The 21,797-nt window shown below is 40.1% G+C and overlaps 1 protein-coding gene across 1 annotated transcript in view; it reads right to left on the bottom strand.

The window, feature by feature from the left end:
* LOC128789367 (cytosolic phospholipase A2 epsilon-like) overlaps window positions 1-19,688 on the bottom strand; it is a 34,306-nt gene extending 14,618 nt beyond the window's left edge. The window contains 9 exon segments of the mRNA XM_053945285.1: window positions 491-554; window positions 1,311-1,353; window positions 1,793-1,833; window positions 2,927-3,058; window positions 6,336-6,472; window positions 9,726-9,769; window positions 9,771-9,852; window positions 17,890-17,962; window positions 19,662-19,688. Of these exon segments, the coding sequence (XP_053801260.1) occupies window positions 491-554; window positions 1,311-1,353; window positions 1,793-1,833; window positions 2,927-3,058; window positions 6,336-6,472; window positions 9,726-9,769; window positions 9,771-9,852; window positions 17,890-17,962; window positions 19,662-19,688 (643 nt within the window).
* Between the last annotated feature and the right edge of the window lie 2,109 nt (window positions 19,689-21,797).

Raw genomic sequence — 21,797 nt, 5'->3', positions numbered from 1 at the left:
GACAAAACCTAAGTTGAGATAGAAACATGTCTTTTCTTCTACTTCACAGCATTTGTAAGATTCATTCCTTTAATTCAAAGTCCAGTTTTTATAGTTAGTTAGCACAAACTGTTGGATCTGTGAACCTACGTATACACTCCTAACCATCCAGTTCCTGTGCTCTAATTGTAAGAACAAAGCAGGAAAGTGACAAGAAAATGACAAAACAAAACAAACAACACACAGACAAAAAACCAAACCAACAAAACCAAAACAAATGAAACAAACTAAAACAGAACTATTTAAAAAAAAAAAAAAACAAACCAAAAACAAAAAAAAAAAAAAAAACCAAAAAAACAAAACCAAAAAAAAACCAACCAAAAAAAACCCAAAAAAACAACAACAAAAACAAACAAACAAACAAAAAAAAAAAACCCAAAGCAAGCAATCAACCAAGAAAAGTCAGTTAACCATAAAATAAGGGGGTTTTGCTTCTAGTTTGAAGTCTAACCTGAAGGTTCTTTTTTTGTCCATCTGTTGTCCACTAGGACTTCCAAGCAGGAAATTTCACGAGACTGTAGCAGGGATGAAAAATGAGAGGTTAAAGTATATAAAACATGCCATATCTGAGTCACTTCATTGCTATCTGTCTTTGGTCAGCTGAGTCCCTGGGGTCTGGAAAACAGTCCACCCTGTGTTTGTTAGGCTGATAGGAGAAAATGTGACAGGTTTTGTCACTCTGAAAATGTGACAGGTTTCAACTGAAAGAAAACTTGCTGTGGTGGTTTTGGACAGGACTGGAAAGAGAAGGGAAATAACAGGGGGGAAATAGGAGTATGCTGAGACCTCCTGGGGATAAACTGATTGGTTGGCCAAATCACAGGGATGTCCTTGCTGCCCTGCTTTGGTGAAGCTGGACAGTCAAGTGCTACCTCCTCTAAGTAATGAGTTACAGGCAGCTGAGAAAGCAAGTTCCATATCATCCAGTGGCAGTGAGGAGAACAGGATGGCCATAAGGGAGTCACAGAAGAAGTTTCCCAAAGAAATGACAGAGCAGCAGTAAGTCAGTGAAAGACTATTCAGGCTTTGTCAATAGGCTTGATATCAGCCTGTGGTGGTGAACAGGTCTCTGAGTATCCCAAATGGCTGTGCACATTCTTTCCTAACACATCCCCCTGCAGGGAGCAGCACAACAGGATAGCTACCTGTGTTTAACCCACATCTCCCTCCCCTTCAGCCTTGCTGCAGTGAGGTGTTGGGGCACCTGCCAGATTCACCATTCCTATCACTATGATGAAAACAAAGACAGAAGAACAATAGTTTAAAATTACCACTAATACACCATTAGTCACAAGCTTTTCAGGAGGGACTGGACTGAAAGAGAAAAAAAATGCAATCAGAAGAATACATCCTAAATACATCCTTAAATGAACATCAAGGAATAATACCTTTCTTGAAGTTTGTCTTGTCCAGCATGGTCTCAAACATGTCTCTGATTTTTAATTTAGGGACACATCTGAAAGGAGTTTTTCCCTTTTTTAAAAAAATCATAATGATAAACAATAATTTTAATAAGTATGATGACTGCAATTCTTATTATCCTCCCTCATTCAGCAAGTAATAGGATAAATTAATAATTAGAATGATTCTTGGTGGATAAGGAATATAGAATTTTAGCCAATATGCAACTAACTTATCAACACCAGCCATTGCTGTCATGCTGAGTATTTTAAACTATATTATACTAAATGCTAGCATATGTTTGACTGCTTGCAAAGGGGCACTTCTGTGGTTCCCCGTGGATGTTACTCACATGCTCTCCAATGTAAACTCAACCTCTAGCATCTCCTGCGTCTGTAAAAAAATAATTTATTATAAGCATCTGAATTAATTTTCTTTCTCATTAGCTATGGCTGTCAATTATTATTCTGGCTCCTGAAAGAGTTCTTCAATCAAATCAAATTTCCCTCCTGCTCCAGGGTATAGTGCAAGGAGTGAAAGCATTTGAGTTAGAGTGATTTTGAAAATGTTCTCCCTCCTTTGTTAACCATTAGTCCTCAGACCAAACTGTCCTTTTCTGTTTGGTGGTGAGGCAGAGTAGAAGGGCAGGCAGTCCTGCAGCAGTAACTGTTGGCTTAAAACTGTCCAAAGGCTTGGCTTATTATTGTGTAATGTTATCTGAAGAGGGATGCTGCTGTATAGAAGAGGGCATTCTCAATTCTTCTGATCAAAAGGACTCCTATAACATGGACAACACATCAATGAGTGCCCAGACAAGTTAAGGCAGACTGCCTGCTGAAATCACTGTGGAGCTGAATACCCATATGTACCCTATAAGGAAAGTCAGTGAAATAGCAAATCTATAGAAATATCTAAATTGAATACCCACATCCCATGTTGAAGTCATCATGTAAGTGTTCAGGCACCCTGAAACAATGAAATAGTTTGAGCAACTGGCCATCAGCTGGTTTTAGTACCTTAGTATGGATCTTCTGATTATTTTTGGGTATATTCAAAAGAATTATAGGGCAAGGAATCAGTTTTTAAGGGAGTACTGCAGCATCTGTGCCAGATTATGCCCAAACTCACAAGTGCTTGTGCCAGGAAAAGAAATTCTAACAAAGAAACTTTGTGCAATGGTAATAAAATTTTGTATTTCCAACAAAACCTATTTGAGCAACAGAGTCAAGAAAGAGGGAAAAAAGGCAACTCTGGTGTCAGAAAAAAAACACCTGCTAAGTGGTTTGATGAGTTAGCAAAAGCCTGCAGGATCATGTCCTTGTCTACTTTGCTGATTAAGGTTTGGAAGGTTCTTCACAGGGTATATGAAGTGCATACCAAGAGGAAACAAACTCTCCTACCTACAATTGCTTTAAAAGAATTTACTTAGGAGATAATATCAAAAAATATATTTTCTTCCTATGACCAAGGCAGTTTTATCTCTCACCTTTGGATTTAGTTGAAATGTCAAGTGAACAGTTTCTCCAAGCTGGATTTTAGCAGCATCAAAGAGAACAGTGAAGAGGAGGTCATCTTTAGTGACTGCATTTTCGTCATAGACTTTCATCTCAAGAATATTCTGTGAACAGAGGTACAGAATTAGGATCCTATGTTGAGACCTTACAGAGACACAAAATTATGTGCTCAGCATGTTAAGGAAAACAGAGAAAGCATGGGGAGAAGTGAGAGAGCATGCACAACCTTTGCATCCACACAGAGATGAAGATATCCTGAACCTAACACAGAGTCAGGTTTGTTGTTTAGTTTTCCTGCAGAGTAATTTAAATGACAAAAGCTAGTAGAATCACTGAATATTGAAAACCATGTTTCACCTACAGTTTGGTATGAGGTTACCACTTTTTCCTGAATTGTAGGAAAATAACTAGTTGTCAGGACTTTGTTGCTATTGGCAGAATAAAAATCCTTGGATATAAGCAGCAATTAACATACATTAAGTATGTACCATATAATTACTTCATGGTTGCATCATTTTTTCCTGTAAATTATTAAACAGATCACATGCAGATAATTACCATGGAATCTACAGAAAGAGATATGCTTTTGTTAAAATGCACAAATACCAGTGTATAAATCTCCTCCTCTCCCTCCTCTGTCACCTGCCTGTTTGGATGGACAGGAGAGGGTAACAACCCTTCCTATGCCTGATTGGTAGCTAGACGTGGGCTGCCTCAAAGATGCCTCCCAGAGTGCTGAGCAAGTGAACCTTAACTGCTGTTTTCTCAGTGGGGCAATAATTCAGGCCTCCCTCAATATATTCAGCAGCTCATTTTCATGCAAATTACAGGGAGTGCTTATCTCAGATTCTTACTTATGCATCAGATTTAACTGCAACTTGCTAAGAGGCTTGACGTTTATTAAAGACACACAGGCTAATGGTCTCACACACAAACACATGGATAAAAGAGAGTGAGAATGTGAACTTGGTTGTCTTAGAGGGTCATAATGTATCTCAGAAAGATCCATACCTAAATGTGATAAGTGATTGACTAGACAAATACACTGAAAGGAAGCCACTCCAGAATTCAAGCATTCAATTTTGACATCTATCATCCTGCAAGAAACCACCAAGGGAAAGATGGCAAATAACCTTGAGTTTGCAATTTACTGTCAGAGGACAGAAATGCTGTTGACCTTCAAGGCCACCCATTTAAAAGTATTGTACTGTGGTCAGCCCTGTCCCTGACACTTCCTAATAGAAACATACTGTCAAGAGGCAGAGACCAGCAGCCACAGCACCTTGGTTTATAGGCCAGCCATAAATAGCCTGTAAAAGTTTATGGGAGGTGATGGAGGTGATATGCTTAAAAGCAATAGTTTGCAGTTAATAGAAGGCAGGCTTGCACTGAGGAGCAGATCAGTTTTCCTAGCTGTGGTACTGCAATAAAATATACTTATCTGGCTTAAATTACTGATTTATTTTCTGAGTGACCAACTGATTTGCAGTCCCAGCTACTCCCAGCTGGCCAGGAGAAGCATGCACAGGGTGTTGGCTGGCCAAGGGAGATCTCTGGCTGTGCTCCTGGGATGCTGTATGGGAAGCAGCCAGGGGTGTCTGGGAAGTTCACTGTTTCTCTCTCTCCTGACAGAGAGTATGAGGCAGCATCACTGGGAGACAGGTAATGAGCAGAGACAGCCCTTGGCAGGGCTGTGTGTCATTAGCTCTGGGAAGGGTCACCCTCCTGGAGCTGTGGGAATTGTGCCTACAGCACAAGCCTGGGAAGCCCTTTCTAGCCAACTGTTGGTCAGACACTCATCAAAATAGATGCCCGTCAGTAAAGACTGCTGTTCTTGGGAAAAACCAGGACAAACATGCCCAGTCACTTTTCTTCCACAGTGACAGTGCATTATATGGTTTTGCTGAGCTCTGGCCACCATAATTTGGGAAGGTGAATACCTCAACAAAACACAAAACAGGAAAGAAGAAAATAACCAGATCAGCAAACTCTGGTCCTGCTCAGAGGATAATAAGTGCAGGAATTGCAGCATGTACAGAGAAACCTGCAAGAGCCTTAACTGCTGAGCTTTGGTTGTCCCAGATCCCCAGGATACATTTTTTCAGCCTACACTCAAGCCGCAGCCACCACCACCGTGCTGCGGTTGCCACACACTGAAAATTACTCTAGCTAATGTCACATGTCTTGTCTCCTGCTGCAAATTTACAGAAAGTAAACATGAGGTCTTCCCAAACACTACTCCTGAAGAACTAGTTCAAGCAGCTTCCATGGCCAAGGTATTTTTTTAGCTGTTCTGTGTGGTATTGTAGTTTTGAATAACCTTTCAGGAAGAGCAGGTGCTTGTGTGCAGATCAGTGGGTGTTTGTTCCCATGCTGCAATGTTTTCCCTTGCCTTTTACCTCTCTGATAGACCTGCAGGGCTTTCATGAAATTGTGCCTCACTGGCATTTTGAAAGAAGTTGAAATTTTTTTAGGTTTGCAGGGAAAGCACCAGCTGTAGGCGACAGACGGGCAGACATCTGAAAGCTGAAAGCTACCAAACTGGGCCAGTACCACCTGACTGTGGAAGAAAGCCTGAGAACATGTATCATGGGCAACTTCTGCAGTCAAAGGCAAGAGGGTTTGCTGGAGACCCTGTGGTGTAGGAACACACTGAGCTATTTCAAATGCTCTTTTAGAGGAGTTTATCAATTCTTGAGAGAGCCAGGGGACTGGCCTCCTGATTTCCCTCCTTAGAGAGTCCTAATCTGGCACCAGTACTAGGAAATAAACAGTGCATGCTGTAAAGCAGAGATTGATTGCCCATGGTGTGAAGTAAGCTTGGTTTACTTAGCCTACCACTGATCTTTGTGAACTCCTAGACCCTGATGTTGATGCTGTCTTTTGGAGGGAGAAGATAGTGGGACTTGCAAATCTTCTTAAGCTTTAACAGATATCATCATGGTAAAAGTTCATCAAGTTCTCTTTTGCAAATTTCAGCTGTTGCTTTGTCACTTTTTTTTGTATTTCTAGTCATTACAAAGGAATAGTAAACAAGTACAACCCTGTGATACTTTCACTACCTAATTCATACATATCTTTTACACTATTCAATTTACTCTGAAATTTTCACATTTATTCATGAAAAGCAGTGATTAAAAAAGGAAAAGAAAAAGTGAAAAGTGATAGAACACTATAGGAATGGTTTTGAAATATCTTGGTTAATTTTAACATATCAGAAAATTAAATTTAATTTTGCTGCTACATTCTACTCCAAATCCCCTTACCTGTATCCTTGTAGTCCTTCACACATATTTATTTCTGGTTTTATTTTGCCCTACATATTGATCACACCGTGATATCTCTACCCCAAAATAAAAACAAATGCACTCTGCATCTTACCTTTACTTGGCTCTGGATCCTGAAGCAAAATGTTTCATTCCACACTGGATCTTTGCAGTTCTTAATAGTTTTGGTCCGGACAGTCTCCGGGGAAGCAGTGGGCAAGGACAGGCTTATGTAGCAATCAGTTTGGCTAACTGTATTTGAAAATAGATGTTGTACAAATATCTTAAAGCATAGCCTTATAGCACTGAATCTATACAGCAAATTACAAAAAGGACATGTTTCAATAACTTTTCTGACTTTTTATTCAAAACTACTAAAGCTTTTTATTCAAAACTCTTTGCTACTCTGTTACCTCCTGCAAGTCAGAGCTCAGGTCATGAGTGGAGATTCAAAGAAACCACTGCAATAAAGACAACTGGTAAGAAAAGAGTACACAGAGCTAGTTTGACCTAACAAACCCGTTATTGGTACGTGCCCTGTTGGTTGCAAATCAAGAGAATTCTGTGATGGAGAAGAAAAATGCCTACACATTCTAAGAGAACCTTTACTCAATAGTCAAATACTTTTTCAACCACCTTCCCCATCTGGTCTGCTGCCCCCACATATCTGTAATCCAGTCCATGTAATGAGCTGACTATTTCACCCAATATGTGATCACATACCTTCACCATGAAAAACAATATGCAAAAACAGCAGTGCACTTTTATCTTACTGTGATTTAAACCCTGAGCCCTGATAGAGAAGAAAATTCTAATTTCTGAGAAAGAAGGTTGAATTTCTGTCACAGAAGGTTGCACAGTGAGCAACAAGTACGGAATTAAATCTTAGTACACAGCAGTTGCTTTGGTTTTGTTTTGTCTCCAGACCTGTCTGGGTGGGCACAGCTATCACAGAATCATAGAATGCCCTGGGTTGGAAGGGATCTTAGAGACCATCTAGTTCCAACCCCCCTGCTGTGGACAGGGGCACTTCTCACTAGACTAGGCTGCTCTGTGAGCTGGGCACTGCCACATGGTGTGGGTGAATTGTCTCCTGTGGGTTGCCAGAGTTCTCAGGTGAGAGGTGAGTTGGGTACTTGTATATCTGTGCAACTTTGTGTGTAAATCTGATATATGTGGAGTATTTGGTGGTGGTTAGGAATCTCTCTGACACTGCTATGGAGATAATTGATTTTTAGCAGGGAGCAATGCAGGGCATTTGCTCCTAAGAGCATCAATGAGTTGATGCCTTGTGAACCTGTGGTAGCGAACGGAGACCCTGACAATGTAGTGAAGAATGCTGGGGCTCAGTCTCTCTACACTGTCATCCACCCTTTCCAGCCCTCCCATTTTGAGCAAATATGTTGTCCTTTCTAAGGAATTGACATTTCTTTTGTCTGCTGGGCAACTACAGCTGTCTCCAATATCTCCAGCCCTAAAAACTTGTTGTGTATTTACAGTATAGCTCAGATTTGGGTATAATAACAGGCAGTTTGGTACTGTGGGATACATGCTGAGAGGTATGGGTAACCTGCTAGAAAAGGTCTCATGACATTGGTCATTGGCTTGGTTCCAGTCCCAGCTCTGTCACAAACTGCTAAGTCACTCAGGGCAATTGGTTTAATTTAAACTTGCTTCTCCGTCTGCATTTCCCCACCAATAACACAGTGATAACTATCCTTTCCACTTTTGTAATCTGCTTGGATGTGACCCAGGAAGAGAGTCTGATCAGTAATTATATTATTCTTTCTCTACCAGTCTTTTGGTTCTCCTTCTCCATTGTCTTTAAACTTGTGGGGTAAGCCATGCTGCAATGAATAGGTATTGCTTAAAGCAATTTGTGCAATCAGGGTATGTATGATTTATCTTTCAAGTCTTCTGATACTGTCTGAACATGAAACATCTTCCAGTTTTTCAGCATGCACTTGATTGTTTTCCCCTTACTGCCCATAGTAGGTAAGAGATTACTTTAACATTGCAATAATGTTTAAAAATATTCCAATATTACATACAATAAGAGACATCTGCATTTGCAATTTTAAAATGCAGAATATAGACAATATACCCGTTGATAACAATTTATTGGTAATAAAACTATTTGTTTAGCTGTCTCCCACACACTATTTTCAAAAACTCTTTCATTGATTTTTAACATTTGAAAAAGATCTTTGAGAAAGAGCTTTGCATAGTTAGTGGTACCAGAGGAGAAGGCTGTTTCTTTAGCAACTGCAAGTTATGCACTAATGATGTGTGTGTGTTTTAGAGAATTTGTTCATTTATGGTCTGGAATATCTCTTTGTTGTACACACAAGCTGTGACTCCTGGTTTAGAAGAAAGGCATTCGTTATTTTCAGAGTATCAAAGTGCTAAACTTGTGACTTACACTCTTGTATCTGGATAGAGTTGTGGAAGGTTCAGTTCTTCATCCTCTCTGACCTATACTAACCTGAGAGGTTAGTCCAATCTTTAGCAAGGCTGCTTACCCTTAATAAGAGCAAAAACAGTGTCCCACAATCTGATGATCCCCATTTAGCACCAACTAGGTTAGCAACCACTGAGGTCTCCGTCTCAACATAGCCTAAGACAAGAATGTAGATAGAGACAAAGGTATTTGACTCTGAAAACCAGGAATTAAAGGCAGGACACTGCACAAAGAATAACAAATTATACCCCAAACTAAAATGTTGCAGAATGCATCTGACAACTTACATAAACAACACAAATTTAATTACATTTTGGAACAGATCCCAAATATACAATGTTAAACATAAGTGTAGGTGATGAAATTTAGCACTGAGATCCTTTTGCATACACTTTTAGCCCTGGAGAGGAACATGTGGACGCTCACTCAGTGTCTTCCATGTTGTATTCTCTTTCACTCTTTCCCTCTCTCCACCATAAAATGCTTTAACTCTTACCAGCTATTAAACATATCCAAATTGAAGAGGCTTGACTTAGGCAGCCTGGCATATGAGAAAGAGCTGAAAGACTTGAGTTTGCTAATCAAACAATAACAAAACTTTTGTTAAATAATCGGTTCTGTAATGTCCAAATTATTAACACAAAGAGGATAATGATCTGTTTCTCTTTTGAACAGAGGCAAAAATTAGAAGACTGCTCCAGCTCCTAGAGCTTTAGCAGTGGCAAGAGAGATTTTATAAATTTTTTAGGTAACTCACTTCAGACTGTTCTAGTACTTAGACATGTATGAAACAGTGACAGACAAGCTAAATTTCATCCTGCTTCAAGAGACGAGGACCAGCCCAGGTGAACCTATAAGGTGTCACATGGAAATGCTGCCATGTAATTTCCGTGTTTATGCTGGCAGGCAGAAAACAGGATAATCATGTCATGTCAGTTATAGTCCATGGAAAACAGCAAAGCCATTTCCCTGCCGGGGTTGACTATCAGGGAAAGAAGTGATAGGACATCTTTATATGGTACACCAGCCCAAGGGATCAATTACCAGATAGCTGGGTGCTGTCTCCAAAACAACTCCAAACCTTCTTTGACACATGAAATAAGACTCTAAGTTCCTTGGAAGAGTTGCCACCTTTTCATTCTAAAAAGGTTCAGTGTCTGAGGAACAAGGCCTAAATCCATACATAGAGTCTCCAGGTACTATCACAATGCAATTGTCAAAATGAAACAACACAAAAAGCAACACAATGTAATGCAGAGAAGCCTATGCACAGCTTAACTACAAATCATGCATTTCCATAGGCTTACCCTTTTTTAGACTTTTTAAAAGCATTGCCACTCTTTCACTGTTTCCACCCTCAGATAATCAGCCAGTAAGACTCAAAATGTTGTATATTTTTGGAAAGGGGGTCAATCAAACAGTCAGATTTTCTTTGTTCCACCTTAGACCATCTTGGGGTGATAATGTGGTACAATCTCAGCTCTATCGCTAGCTAAGATTTTTAAGAAGGTTCTTTCATTCCCTTTTAAAAATAAACAAGCCAAAACTAAGTCTTGGTCAGACATCAACACTGTTGATGCAGATACAGAGGGTAGTTAGTGCATCTAAAGAAACCACTATGAGAAGAAAACATCATAGAAACAGATTTGGAAACAGGCTGCAAGCAGTACACACAAATGCTTTGGATTTCAAAGAAAACAGGAGTGGGAACAAAATCAATACCAGAAAGAGCTGAATGACCAAATCAACACTCACAAATTTTCTTTCTTCAGAAAGTGATCACAAGAATGTTGTTCACCCAATAAGGGAATAGAAACAAAATTGTTTAAAAAGTTTAGCTAAAACTTTTTGTTTCCTTAAGCATCATTATTTTGACCCAGAAATGCCCCTGACAAGGCATTCTTGGTCAAGATTGGTCCTAAATAAGTAAGAAAAGATGAGCACCTTTGTCAGGAAAATATTCAGAACTATTGTCAATTTAACTGCAGAATACGCTGCAAACAATAGCACCACAATTTGGGAGTGAACCTTACTTTTAACCTTCACTGGCTACTTACTGCAGCACTACTTTATTGTCTCCTGCTGAGAGTACAGTCATAGAAAGTGCCCAAGAGAGGAGCCATAGTCCCATGGGGACATTTTCATATATCTTCTCAGCAGTGCAAACTATCACAGCCATGTCAGATGTAACCTCTCTACTTTGCACTGGCCTCGCACATAATACCAAATCACATCTGGGTTCTTGGTCCTTATCTACAGTGTCCTCTGTTCAGCAAAAAGGTTGTCCAAAACTCCAGAGGGCATCACTGATGGAGGACCTCTAGCTCTGAGAATCTTGCCTGTGGGCAAGGCTTTCCCTGGCACTATTCCAGGTGTTCAGAGCCTCCACAGTGACCAAGACATACCGCAGGCCTTATTGTGCTTTGATCATACCAATCACCTCAGCAGCGTTCATCCACATCCATTGGTAAGGATACTAAGAGAGACAGATGCGTAAAACAAAATGTGTCCCTGCTCAGAGGGCAGAGAAAGAACAAATCCCTAATGACAGATATCAGTCACACTGCATAATTCATAACTGGATGAACTGCAAATGCTGCTGTTTTTGTTGAAACCAGAACAACCAAGACAGGTACTGAGGTGGAAAAATCTATTGGGACTCAATGAACAAAATGTATTTAAATATATTTTTTATAACAAAATATCAAACATGAGAAGTTGTACCTTTGTCCCGAGTCCTGGTTCTGGCCAGAACAGGGTTAATTTTTGCAGTAGCCAAGAGAGGCCATGGCCAGGACCCAGAGGTTATTGCTAGGAGAAGGGAGAAGGGAGTCTCTTCATTAATATTGTTACTGTTACGGCTTCCTTTCTTATCTCATTGCTGTTCCCAGTAAATTGTTCTTATCTCAACCCATAATCTTTACCATTTTTGACTCTAAGTCTCCTCTCCAGCCTACCCAGTGGGAGAAGCAAGTGGCATTTTGTTGAGAGAGTCTTAGTGGGAGCACTAAATTGGGAAGTACCATTTCTAAACCATGGCAGCCCATCAAACAAATACCTCAAAAAATCCTGAAGCAATTCCTGTAATGAGTAAATCTTTGTTATCAATCTTCTGTTATTTATGAATTATCAATATATATAATAATTGAATAATAGAATTATCAATATCTGTTATTTATTAATTCTTTGAATGTCTAAATAGCAAATAATAGTACCGTCAACACAGGTTGATTGATATTCAATTTGTGGTTAATGTTTAGTGTCAAGCAAAGTATATTTTGATCCTAAACTCAATATACAATTGTGCAACAGTAAGCAGGATATAGAGTAAAATACGGCCCTTATAAAGGATGATCAAAAATTTCAAGGTACAAAAATTTCAAAGAAGATATGGGAGACTATAAGCATGTGAAAAGGCAATGCTCAGCTCATTTTCTTAAATGGTGAGAAGGTGTTACTCAGCTCAGCCCAAGGAAATGTGTAAACAGAAATCCTATTCAGAAATCAAAGAACACACTTCTTCATAATGATCTGTTTTCTGAGTGCAAACTAGAAAGGTACTTCCTGAGCAGAGTCTGCCACTGTCTTTTAACTCTGAAAGCCAAATGGCAGAGGAAGAATGAAGGATCTTGAATCACCACATGGACCTGTGTCCTCTCAAAGCACCATGTGGTTCTACATTGCTGCCATCACCACCTACTCATTCCAGCCTCTCTTCTCCACCCAAGCTTCTCCCTTGTTCATTTCCATTGCCTCCACCCTTTTCAAACCTGTTTTAAAACAGGTTTTGACATTTTAAAATATTATAAAATAATTTGAAAGCTGTTTCAACCACTTGTTAACTGGAAGCCCCCATTAAAGGTGATAATGAAGCCTACTAGGAACACATAGTACCATCACTACAGTCCTTAAAGTTCATACCTGCAATGCCATCTGCACTGGTACAGTATTAGAGAACAGTAGCTGATTTCACCTTTCCTTTTGAGACAGAGATGACCATACCATTTACCTAAGGTTCTTTACTTTCAACAGTCTCTCAGTGAGTAAATCAGTTCAACTTCCTAATGCCTCTATGAGGCTCCTGATGTCCTTGCTGAAGCCCTGGCTTTGGAAATGAGGAGCTATGGTTTCGAGAAACTCTTCTGCTTTAAGACTACACCAAGAATCTAAAGGAAGCCATGAAGAAGCATCACACACAACACCTTTGACCACAAGAACAGCTTTCTGTTCTTGCACACAGAAACACGCAGACGCCAGCATGGCTGCAAGAAGATGTGTGTACACCTACGTACAACCCACTGATACCTAGCAGAAGAGAAGCAATTATTTCCACAGCTGTAAGGAGATGTGCAGAGCAAATAAGGATCTCCTTGATTATAAATAGCATTGTCCTTTTTAGTGGCAGCTTATGCTGCTATCAAGGCATAGAGGAGGCTTTTTGTCTCCACACTATTTTCCATTAATACAGTCCAGTAAAATTGTATATAATACAATATACACTACACTTCATCATGGCCACAAAAGACTTGAAAAAAGGAATTAATCTTCTAGATTAGAGAATACAAAACAGGTAACCTGGGGGAAACTAGGCTTATGTATGTATTTGGTAACAATGAACTGAGGAAGAGCATGAGCAGTCTTGGTTTGCATGAGTGGTTGAAACCAAAAAGAAGACTGAATAGAAAGGAACAGAGTTGTTAAGAAATACAGCTATGAAACTGATTCATGTAATATTCACTGACATTATCCATTCATTTGTTACTCCTATTATTAACTGTGGTTATGACTTTATTACAAACATCAGTCAAGACCAGGCCTCCATTTCAACAGGTACCTCAGTAGTTATGCAATTAGCTCTTGAACTTGATCTAATCAGCTTACAATTACAGTAAAAAAAGCCCTGCTCCAGGATATGACATCACAGGGAGGATCTTCTTGTGATTACTGGCTGGTTTTATACCTGTTTCAGTTTCTTAACCAGTTAGGAAATCCCTGTTTACAGGATTTGTTGCAACTTGGCAGCTGTCCACATAATGACTTCTCTGTCCTTGCGCAGATTCTTCTTGCCAAGCATTTGTCTTGGGCTCTTTTAGTCTTCCTCTCCATTAATGCAAAATCAGCTTGTCTGAGGATGCAGTGACATCAGGAACCTAAATGAGGTGCCCCAAAAAGACACTAATCCTCTTTTTAAAGGGACTACATCCCAGGATTGTTCTTAACCATTGCAAACATCAATGACCACGGGATGCAATTTCACCCTAAAGTTGAGTGTGCCATTAGTAGTGGCCAGACCAGGCAGCTGCCTGTTGGCACTGCCCACGTTGCCTGAGTGCCCTCTTTGCACAAAAACTGCTGCTACCCTCTCGCACTGGTGCTACAGTCAGAGGTAAAGTAAAAGGAGATATACACAGCATGTTGTGAGCATATCTTCAACCAGTCCTTTCCACACCAGTTTCCTTTGGAGATCATGGCATTGAAAGGGGTTTTGTTATTTTGATGTGTTACACAGGGTTTAGGTGATGCAAGGAAAAACATTAGTACTACTGCCTTCCAACTTTTAAAGTCAATAGGCAGTGTAGCATTGTGAGCTTGCTATGAAATTACATAGCAACATGCTCAGATTTAATACTATAGCTAAAGAGAAGCCTAAAGAGAAGCCTAAAGCTTTATCTACTGAGAATGCTGATTGAGATTATATTTTCATACTAAAGAAAATAAACATAAAAAGTAGCGGTAGACTATTCCAGGAAAAACATTTTGTAGCCTTAGACTTTTCTAAGTACCAATTAGGATGTGTCACCAATTCTAAAGGCATTTTTTGTCTTCTGAATAGAGTATTTCTGTTAAAATACAGATATGTAGAAAATGTTACATTTATATTTTACTTGTAGCCCATGAAGCAAACAGGTTTCTCTTCCATAGATGCCAATTTGCTGTGTAGAAGATATTTTATCTCCTGGAAGATCAGTGAACCCAGCTACTGAGAAAAGGGCCACGTGAAACCTGATTTGCCAGCTGTGCCAGCCCATGGCCTGCTGTGACTGCAGTGGCAGCCTCTGGGATCAGTGAGTGCTGGGTGTGCTCCAGCGGGACTGTACACAACAAGGCAGGTCTGGGCAGCCACGCTGAAAACAAGATCTGCTCTGGGGAATCTGCACAACACCCATCCAGCTCTTGTTATAAGCAGCATATGGGGTGAAATGCAGTGGTACTTGGCTGGCAGACAAGTCTCTCCAGAAAGTAACTATGCCATGGTTAAATGGTGGAAATGCAGAGCCTGGCATAAAGTTGGCTTCTGTGAAATAACTGTGGGACGTGAACAGAAAAACTATGCCCTCTTCCAGTGATCTTGTCTGGTGGACAAGCTTTTGGAAAACAAGAACGTGGAGAGCCCAGGCACCTCAGCTTGTGAATTTTGCTCCTGATGCTTTCAGGGACTCCCCATTTTGCCTGCCAACAGGCAGGCCCTGTTGGACAGTTGCACAGAAATTGCATCCTCCAGGCAGATTTTGCAGAAATGCTGGGTGTATTTATGAAGATTTGTGACAGCCACAAAGCTGTCTCTGTTTTAAAGCCAGAGGCAGAGGCAGTCATATAATGATTAGCATTCTGCAATTCTTGAGATAAATACAAGGGGGCAGTTGTCTTGGTGTAAGAGCTGACATATCTAATATGCAAAAAAGGCCTTTTCACACCAGCCTGAAAAGGACAAGGTTTTCTCATGTAGGCTTTTCTCATGCCCATGCAAAGCAAAGAGAAAAAAGAAATGTCTGTAACTATTTAGTTAGCAATATAACCATATAGACCTCCCCAAAGAATAACATCCTGAAACTGGGAATGGTGTTTTCCTGTGAAACTGAAAATTTCAGTATCTGGGTTCCTGTCCAGAGCAAAGTGAGATGTCAAGTATCAAAATAAGATCCCTTAATGGCCTCCAGAAGCAAATAATTTGAGGTATGACAATTAAATGCAAACACTACTGTTGACTCAGAAGCCAGATCTCTCAGCCACAGACCTCAAGAACCACAGACTTCTTGGAAAAGTGGGGCAGGGAAAAGCATGGTTCAGAGTTTATCATACCCCAAAGCATTTATTATAAGCCAGTTCTGGGGACATGTTCTCAATTCAAATGAGACTCTGGACTGGTCTGGTATCACTATTCTTTTAAATTTTCACTAGGAAAATTTAGCCAAACTCAAACATGCCTAGAAGTTGCAACAGCTATGTCTTCATGATATGTACTACTTAGATTATAGTTACCTGATAACCTTCATAATTAGCAAGCAATTCCTTCTGGTTCATAAGTAAGCCTTATTCCTAACAGACTTTGATGCATATTAGCAGCCTAATCCTTGTTATTACACTTACACCATGTACAAACACAACCTTTTGTCTGATACACTGGGAAAAGGTCAATAGCATGATTATAGGTGATTGCCACAGCTAACCCATAATAAAAAATTAAGTCCTATGTTATATGTCCGTGTGCAAGATGCTGCGGGTAGCAGGCCCTCTGCACAAAGAGGGCCCATTAGGTGTGCAGTGCCACAGCTGAAGGAAAGCAAAGTGTACTCATGCTTGACAGGCAGTCTTCCAAAATCAGATTCTGATTCCAGCAGAGCACCAATGGCTCTTTGCAGCTGGAATTATTTCTGTGCCATCTTTCAACTCTTGGTCCTCATCTCTGTCTCTCTTAACAACTTTAAATTGTACAGAAATAGTAATTAAAACAAATAAATGTGAGCCACATAAAGAAGTGTACTACACTCTCACACTGGTTTTCTCATTCAATGTAATGCTTTTTAACAGTCTCATTTCTTGTTCTGTGTGTATCACACCATGTGGCATGGCTCCACTAACAAAATTATTTGTTCTGAGAGAGCATACATGCACAGGAGAGATAAAAACTCACTGACTCTCTGCTGTAACTTGGTCCTGATTCTCAGAGAGAAAATAAAACGTGGTGCTCTCTTGCACACAATAAAGGCAACTGGAATGGGGAATGGATAAAGCAGCTCCTCTACGACCCTGTCACCTAGCTTCTTCTGACTCTTTCTAGCAAAGATCTTCTTCCACATCTGGCTTTGGAAGCAAATCTCCAGTGTTACAGCTTCAAACCTGAAGTCAGGTAATCAATCGTCTGCTCAAAATGAAGATAAAGGATAAAGACTAATAAAAGGTAAGCAGCTAAGATAAATAGCTATGGATTTCTGGAAGTTCTATTGTACATAAGAATGTAAATATCATAATTTCCAACCATTATAAAATTCTGAGAAAGAAAGAAACATCCCTGATTTTAAAGCTAGAGGCACATGTTTGGTTATCAGCTCTGCAGGTGGTTGTCTTGATGCTATTGCCTGTCAGGGCAACTTAAAAATTCCCTTGGGGTGGTAACATGCCAGAAAACTGTTCAGCTGAGATAGAAATGACAGAGAGGGAATTGAAACATCCTTTCACTTTTTTCTAAAGATTTGCTGTTTTCAAGAAAAGGCAATATCCCTGTGCTGGACACAATGGCAGAAATGCAGGAATTTAATAGCAATCTCCATGGAGGCAAATATACTTGCTGTGTTCACTTGGTCCTATTAGATACTCAAAGGTTTATCTTCACTTCCTTACCATTTTCTTCCTGACTTGTTCTTTCTGAGTCAGATATTTGAGATATTGAGCTTTGTTTCTCCTACCTGAGTAACAGCTGAGATTTTTCTCTCTTCACTTCCACTTTCACCCATTCCAAGTCGTTGGGAACATTTCAATGGTACTTGTTTATATTGAAAAGTCTACTTCGAATACATTTCAGTGCAATTTTGACAGAAAAAGAAGTTGTTTGACAGTAGGATATATAATGCTCCTTCTACCTTTTATTTTCTTTTAAGCAAAAAGAAATTCAAAAACTGCAACTGAAAATTAACACCTGAATTTGTTCATCAGTCTGGCTCTGAACCTTGTTAGCAGTTAAGGTACTTTACAGTACACCACAGTAGACATTTGCTATTTCCGCTAATAATAGTAACATGCTATAAACCAAAAGGTACTGTTTATATAAAACTGTGTTCAAAGCATAGTTCAAATTCAAATATGCATCAATATTTGAAACCATGGTGTCACTTCATACACAGATACCAGTTACAGTGCCAGTAGCAAGCACATGTTCTCTGCTTTCAGAACTGAACTACTAAAAAGTGCAAAGAAAAACTGTGATACTCACACATATCTGCTTTTCTCAGATTTTTCATTCTTATGATTTTCACAAAGAATGAACAGCAGGGGCATTCATCACTCTGCAGAAAAATGAAAAAGTTTATTACTTGCATTAATGTTAAATTGTTTATGCTTCATAAAACATGCTTTCCCACAAATTCCTGTTGCAATTTTCAAAGCTATGCAGCAAAACTGAAAGATGAACTGCTTGCATTCCTTTGGAAGTTAAAATCACGTCTATGTAGAGTTTAAAAAATGGAAAAAAAATGAGGGAATATTCTGCTGTGTATATATGTCATTGACAGAAGAAATAATTTTTTGTCTGTTTGGTGAGTGAGGCATCATCAGCACAATGCAGCACAACATGAAAAAAAGCAGATGCCAGAAAACAGCTTTGGAAAAGATGTTAACGAAACTTCCCTACTCAAACCAGATACTAGATATTTGCAGAAGGATCATTAGCTGAGAAGTCAAATGCAGAAGGAAAGGCAAATAACAGACCTGACTCAAAACAGTTATTAATTCTTGCAGATTTTAGTACCTGAAACTTTAGCTATTGCTTCACTGAAAGCATTTCCTAGTTCCTCTCCCATTCTCTGCTTGCAAAATGACTCCACCGCATTCCTTAAGGGAGTTATGTCACTCCTCTCCTTTTCTAGTTAGGAATTGATCCAGGTGACAAGTCACAAATTCTCCTATCACTCTTAAATTATGATAAGCTGATCTTGGTCTGATTTTTATGTCTAACTCCAAAAGAGAAGGCATGTTTTAATGCCATCTGTCTGGGTTTAGGTTCTGTGTGGAAAAAGTCTCCCCTTACCCCCCCTATCTCTAAGAAGCCTCTACTTTTTACTCTTGATGCTCTTTCAGTATTTAAGGGAAAGGGGAAGAGCAGAGAGGACAGTCTCTTTCCTTGCTTTCTGTGCATACTTTCCACACAAAGACCATTGCCAGGTTCTGTTCAAAAAGATGAATTTGTAGATGCTTAGTATTACTTTGACCAGATTGGTTAGACATTCACATGTGTTATTTCTTAAGCCATGGGGATGCCCCATTTGAGGTCTGCAAGCATCAATGCACATTTATCTCAATACATATCCATGTATATGGAGAGAAGCTCTATCATCTCCATTATATAATCAGGGAAGCAGGGCACAGAATAATCAAATAACCTGTTCATAGCAAACTGAAGATTAATTACAGAACTGAGAAGGAGACAGAGTATGTTCATTCCCTGGAACCCAACAGACAGTTTTAGGGCTTTCCCTGCCACTTATGTTCCATCAAACAAACAAACAAACAAACAAGACACACCCCCCCCAACTTCTGAGAGAGATCAAGATATTTTTTTTTTTTTTGCATTAGTCATGGACAAATATAAAACTAAGAACATCACTATTAATTACTGTTTTTAGGCTAGCACAGCTATCTGGACACCATATATGTTTATAGTCCCAGCTGGCAGATGCTGCACTGTGAAAGAGCACAGCTTACATAATGCTTGAGTCAAACCACAGATTCATCCCAAATTCACAGAAAGCTCCTGTGAGGCACTTCAGAATGGTTCCCAGCCTCCATGTGGATCACCCACTGTGGCTGAACTTCACTACCAAGAGTGCCTTCCACAAGGCAACTAACACCAGCAAAGATATAAGTCATCCTTACATAAATAAGTAAATACATACAAGAAAGTAGGAAAAAAAGTCATCTCCCCACCAGAATTCCAGCCACAAACCCATCCCAGGCCATCTTCAGCTCCTAGAGTTTTCACATCCTTACCTCATGAGCACTCCAGTATGAGCCCATCCTGCTCCCAGCTGCATACAAGTGAGAGATGGATTGTCACTTCACTGTCAGAGGCAACAACTGTGATTCACAAACTACCTCTTCAAAATTTAAGGAGACACCTGCTGAGGAGCAAGTGGTTATCCAAGCCCCACCTTCCTCATTGCATGAAAGGGAAAGTATGAGAAGAAAAGGGGAGGGAGTTTGCTGGTTTATTTGATAGCTAAATACCAGAGGTGTGTGTTTGGGGAAGGCTGTACACACCAAGGTGCCAAGAGTTACCAGCAAGTCAAGATAAGGGGGTGATAACACACATGGATATCTATGTTCTAGAAGCCTCAGCAATTAACAAACCAGAGAAGATAATAGTAGCTACATGTAGGCACACAGCACCTCAATCAGCAAACAAAAGTATTTTAAATTAAATAACTTTAGAAGGCCTTTTTCTTAAACCAAATTGCATTTATTTTCATTTTCTTGGAGATAGAGGGGCTGAAGTTGCTTACTGGTAGATGTTTCCTCAATTTAATTTGTATATTTGTTAGTGGGATATAAATTTCCTGCTTTCAGAAGACTTCCACAAACATAAAACTTCGAGGCACACATTGATTCATCTTAAATGTTAACATCTTAATATTTTAAACACAACGCAGTGTCATCCAATTATGATGCAAAAATGACACCAAAGTCTTCAAATTTCCGTCAGAAGATTGTGCAGCAGCAGATCAATAGCCATTGTATGGGTCCAGCTACTAACACGCCCAGACATCCAATATGAAACCACCTCTTCAGAACTGCAGGAGGTGATACAATATGCTCAGAGCAGCCACAACCTGTCTTCCCCTTCCAACCTCAGGTCAAGAAAATATACAATAGAGTCATTTCTGGCCTTACAACTTTTCTCTGAATGAAAACTATTTAAGTAAGCCAGCATTTTAGGATTAGGAATCTACCCTCAATAACCTTTCAATTAAAGAGATAGGAAAGCTTCTAAAGAAATGTGACCAACAGGTTGAAGGATTCTGCCCCTCTGCTCTGTAGGTGAGACCCCACCTACAGTGCTGTGCCAGCTCTGGAGCGCCAACGCTGGAAAGATACGGACCTGTTGAAGTAAGTCCAGAGAAAGGACATGATGATGATGATGAGAGGCCAGGAGCACCTGTTAATAGCCAGACTATGGAAAAATATGTTTTCCCCTTAGGTAAACCCTTCCCCTGCCATACTCCCCCCCCCAAAAAATCCACAAAAACACACACACAGACAAAACAATACAAAAACCAAAAAAGCACACACACAAAAAAAAAAAAAAAAAGCCACAACCAAAAAAAAAAATCCAAAACCCTCAATAAAACACAGCCAAGCAACACTGAGAAGCTGTGGTTGTTTGATCTTGGCTGGACAGCAGGTGCCCACCAAAGTCACTTTATCATGCACACCCCATCTATTTCAGCTGGACAGGGGAAGGAAAACTTAATGAAAGGCAAGTGGGTTGAGATAAGGGCAGGGAGAGATCACTCACCAATTATTATCAAGTCAAAACAGTCTCAGCTTGGGGAAATCAGCCTAATTTATTACAAATCAAATCAGAGTAGGATAATGAGGAAAAAAACTTAAATCATAAGACATCTTTTCCCTATCCCTCCCTTCCTGGGCTTTATTTTACTCCTGATTTTTGGTACCTTCTCCACCCCAGCAGCTTCCCTTTCTCCAGTGTGGGGTCTCTTCCACAGAAAACAGTCCTCCATGAACTTGTCCAGCCTGAGACCTTCCCAGAGGCAGCAGTTCATCACAAACTGCTCCAGTGTGGGTCCTTTCCATTGGGGTGCAGTCCCACAGAAACACACCCCTCCAGCGTGGGTCCCTGCCAGCAAACCTGTTGCAGTGTGGACTCCTTTTCCATGGGCCCACAGGTCCTGCCGGGACCTGCTCCGCCACAGGCTTCCCACGGTGTGACATCCTCCTTCAGGCATCCACTTGCTCCATGTGGGGTCCTCCAGGGATTGCAGGTGAATATCTGCTCCACCATGGGCCAACAAGGGCTGAGAAGGACAGCCTGCCTCACCACGGTCATTGGACAGCCAGTTAAATACTTATTTAACAATTGTTTAGCACAGGCATCAGGGGAATCTC

The sequence above is a fragment of the Vidua chalybeata genome, chromosome 6 (genome assembly GCF_026979565.1).
Source record: "Vidua chalybeata isolate OUT-0048 chromosome 6, bVidCha1 merged haplotype, whole genome shotgun sequence".
Lineage (NCBI taxonomy): Eukaryota > Metazoa > Chordata > Aves > Passeriformes > Viduidae > Vidua > Vidua chalybeata.
Note: the sequence above shows the minus strand (reverse complement) of the source record. Positions and strands in the feature narration are given on the sequence as shown.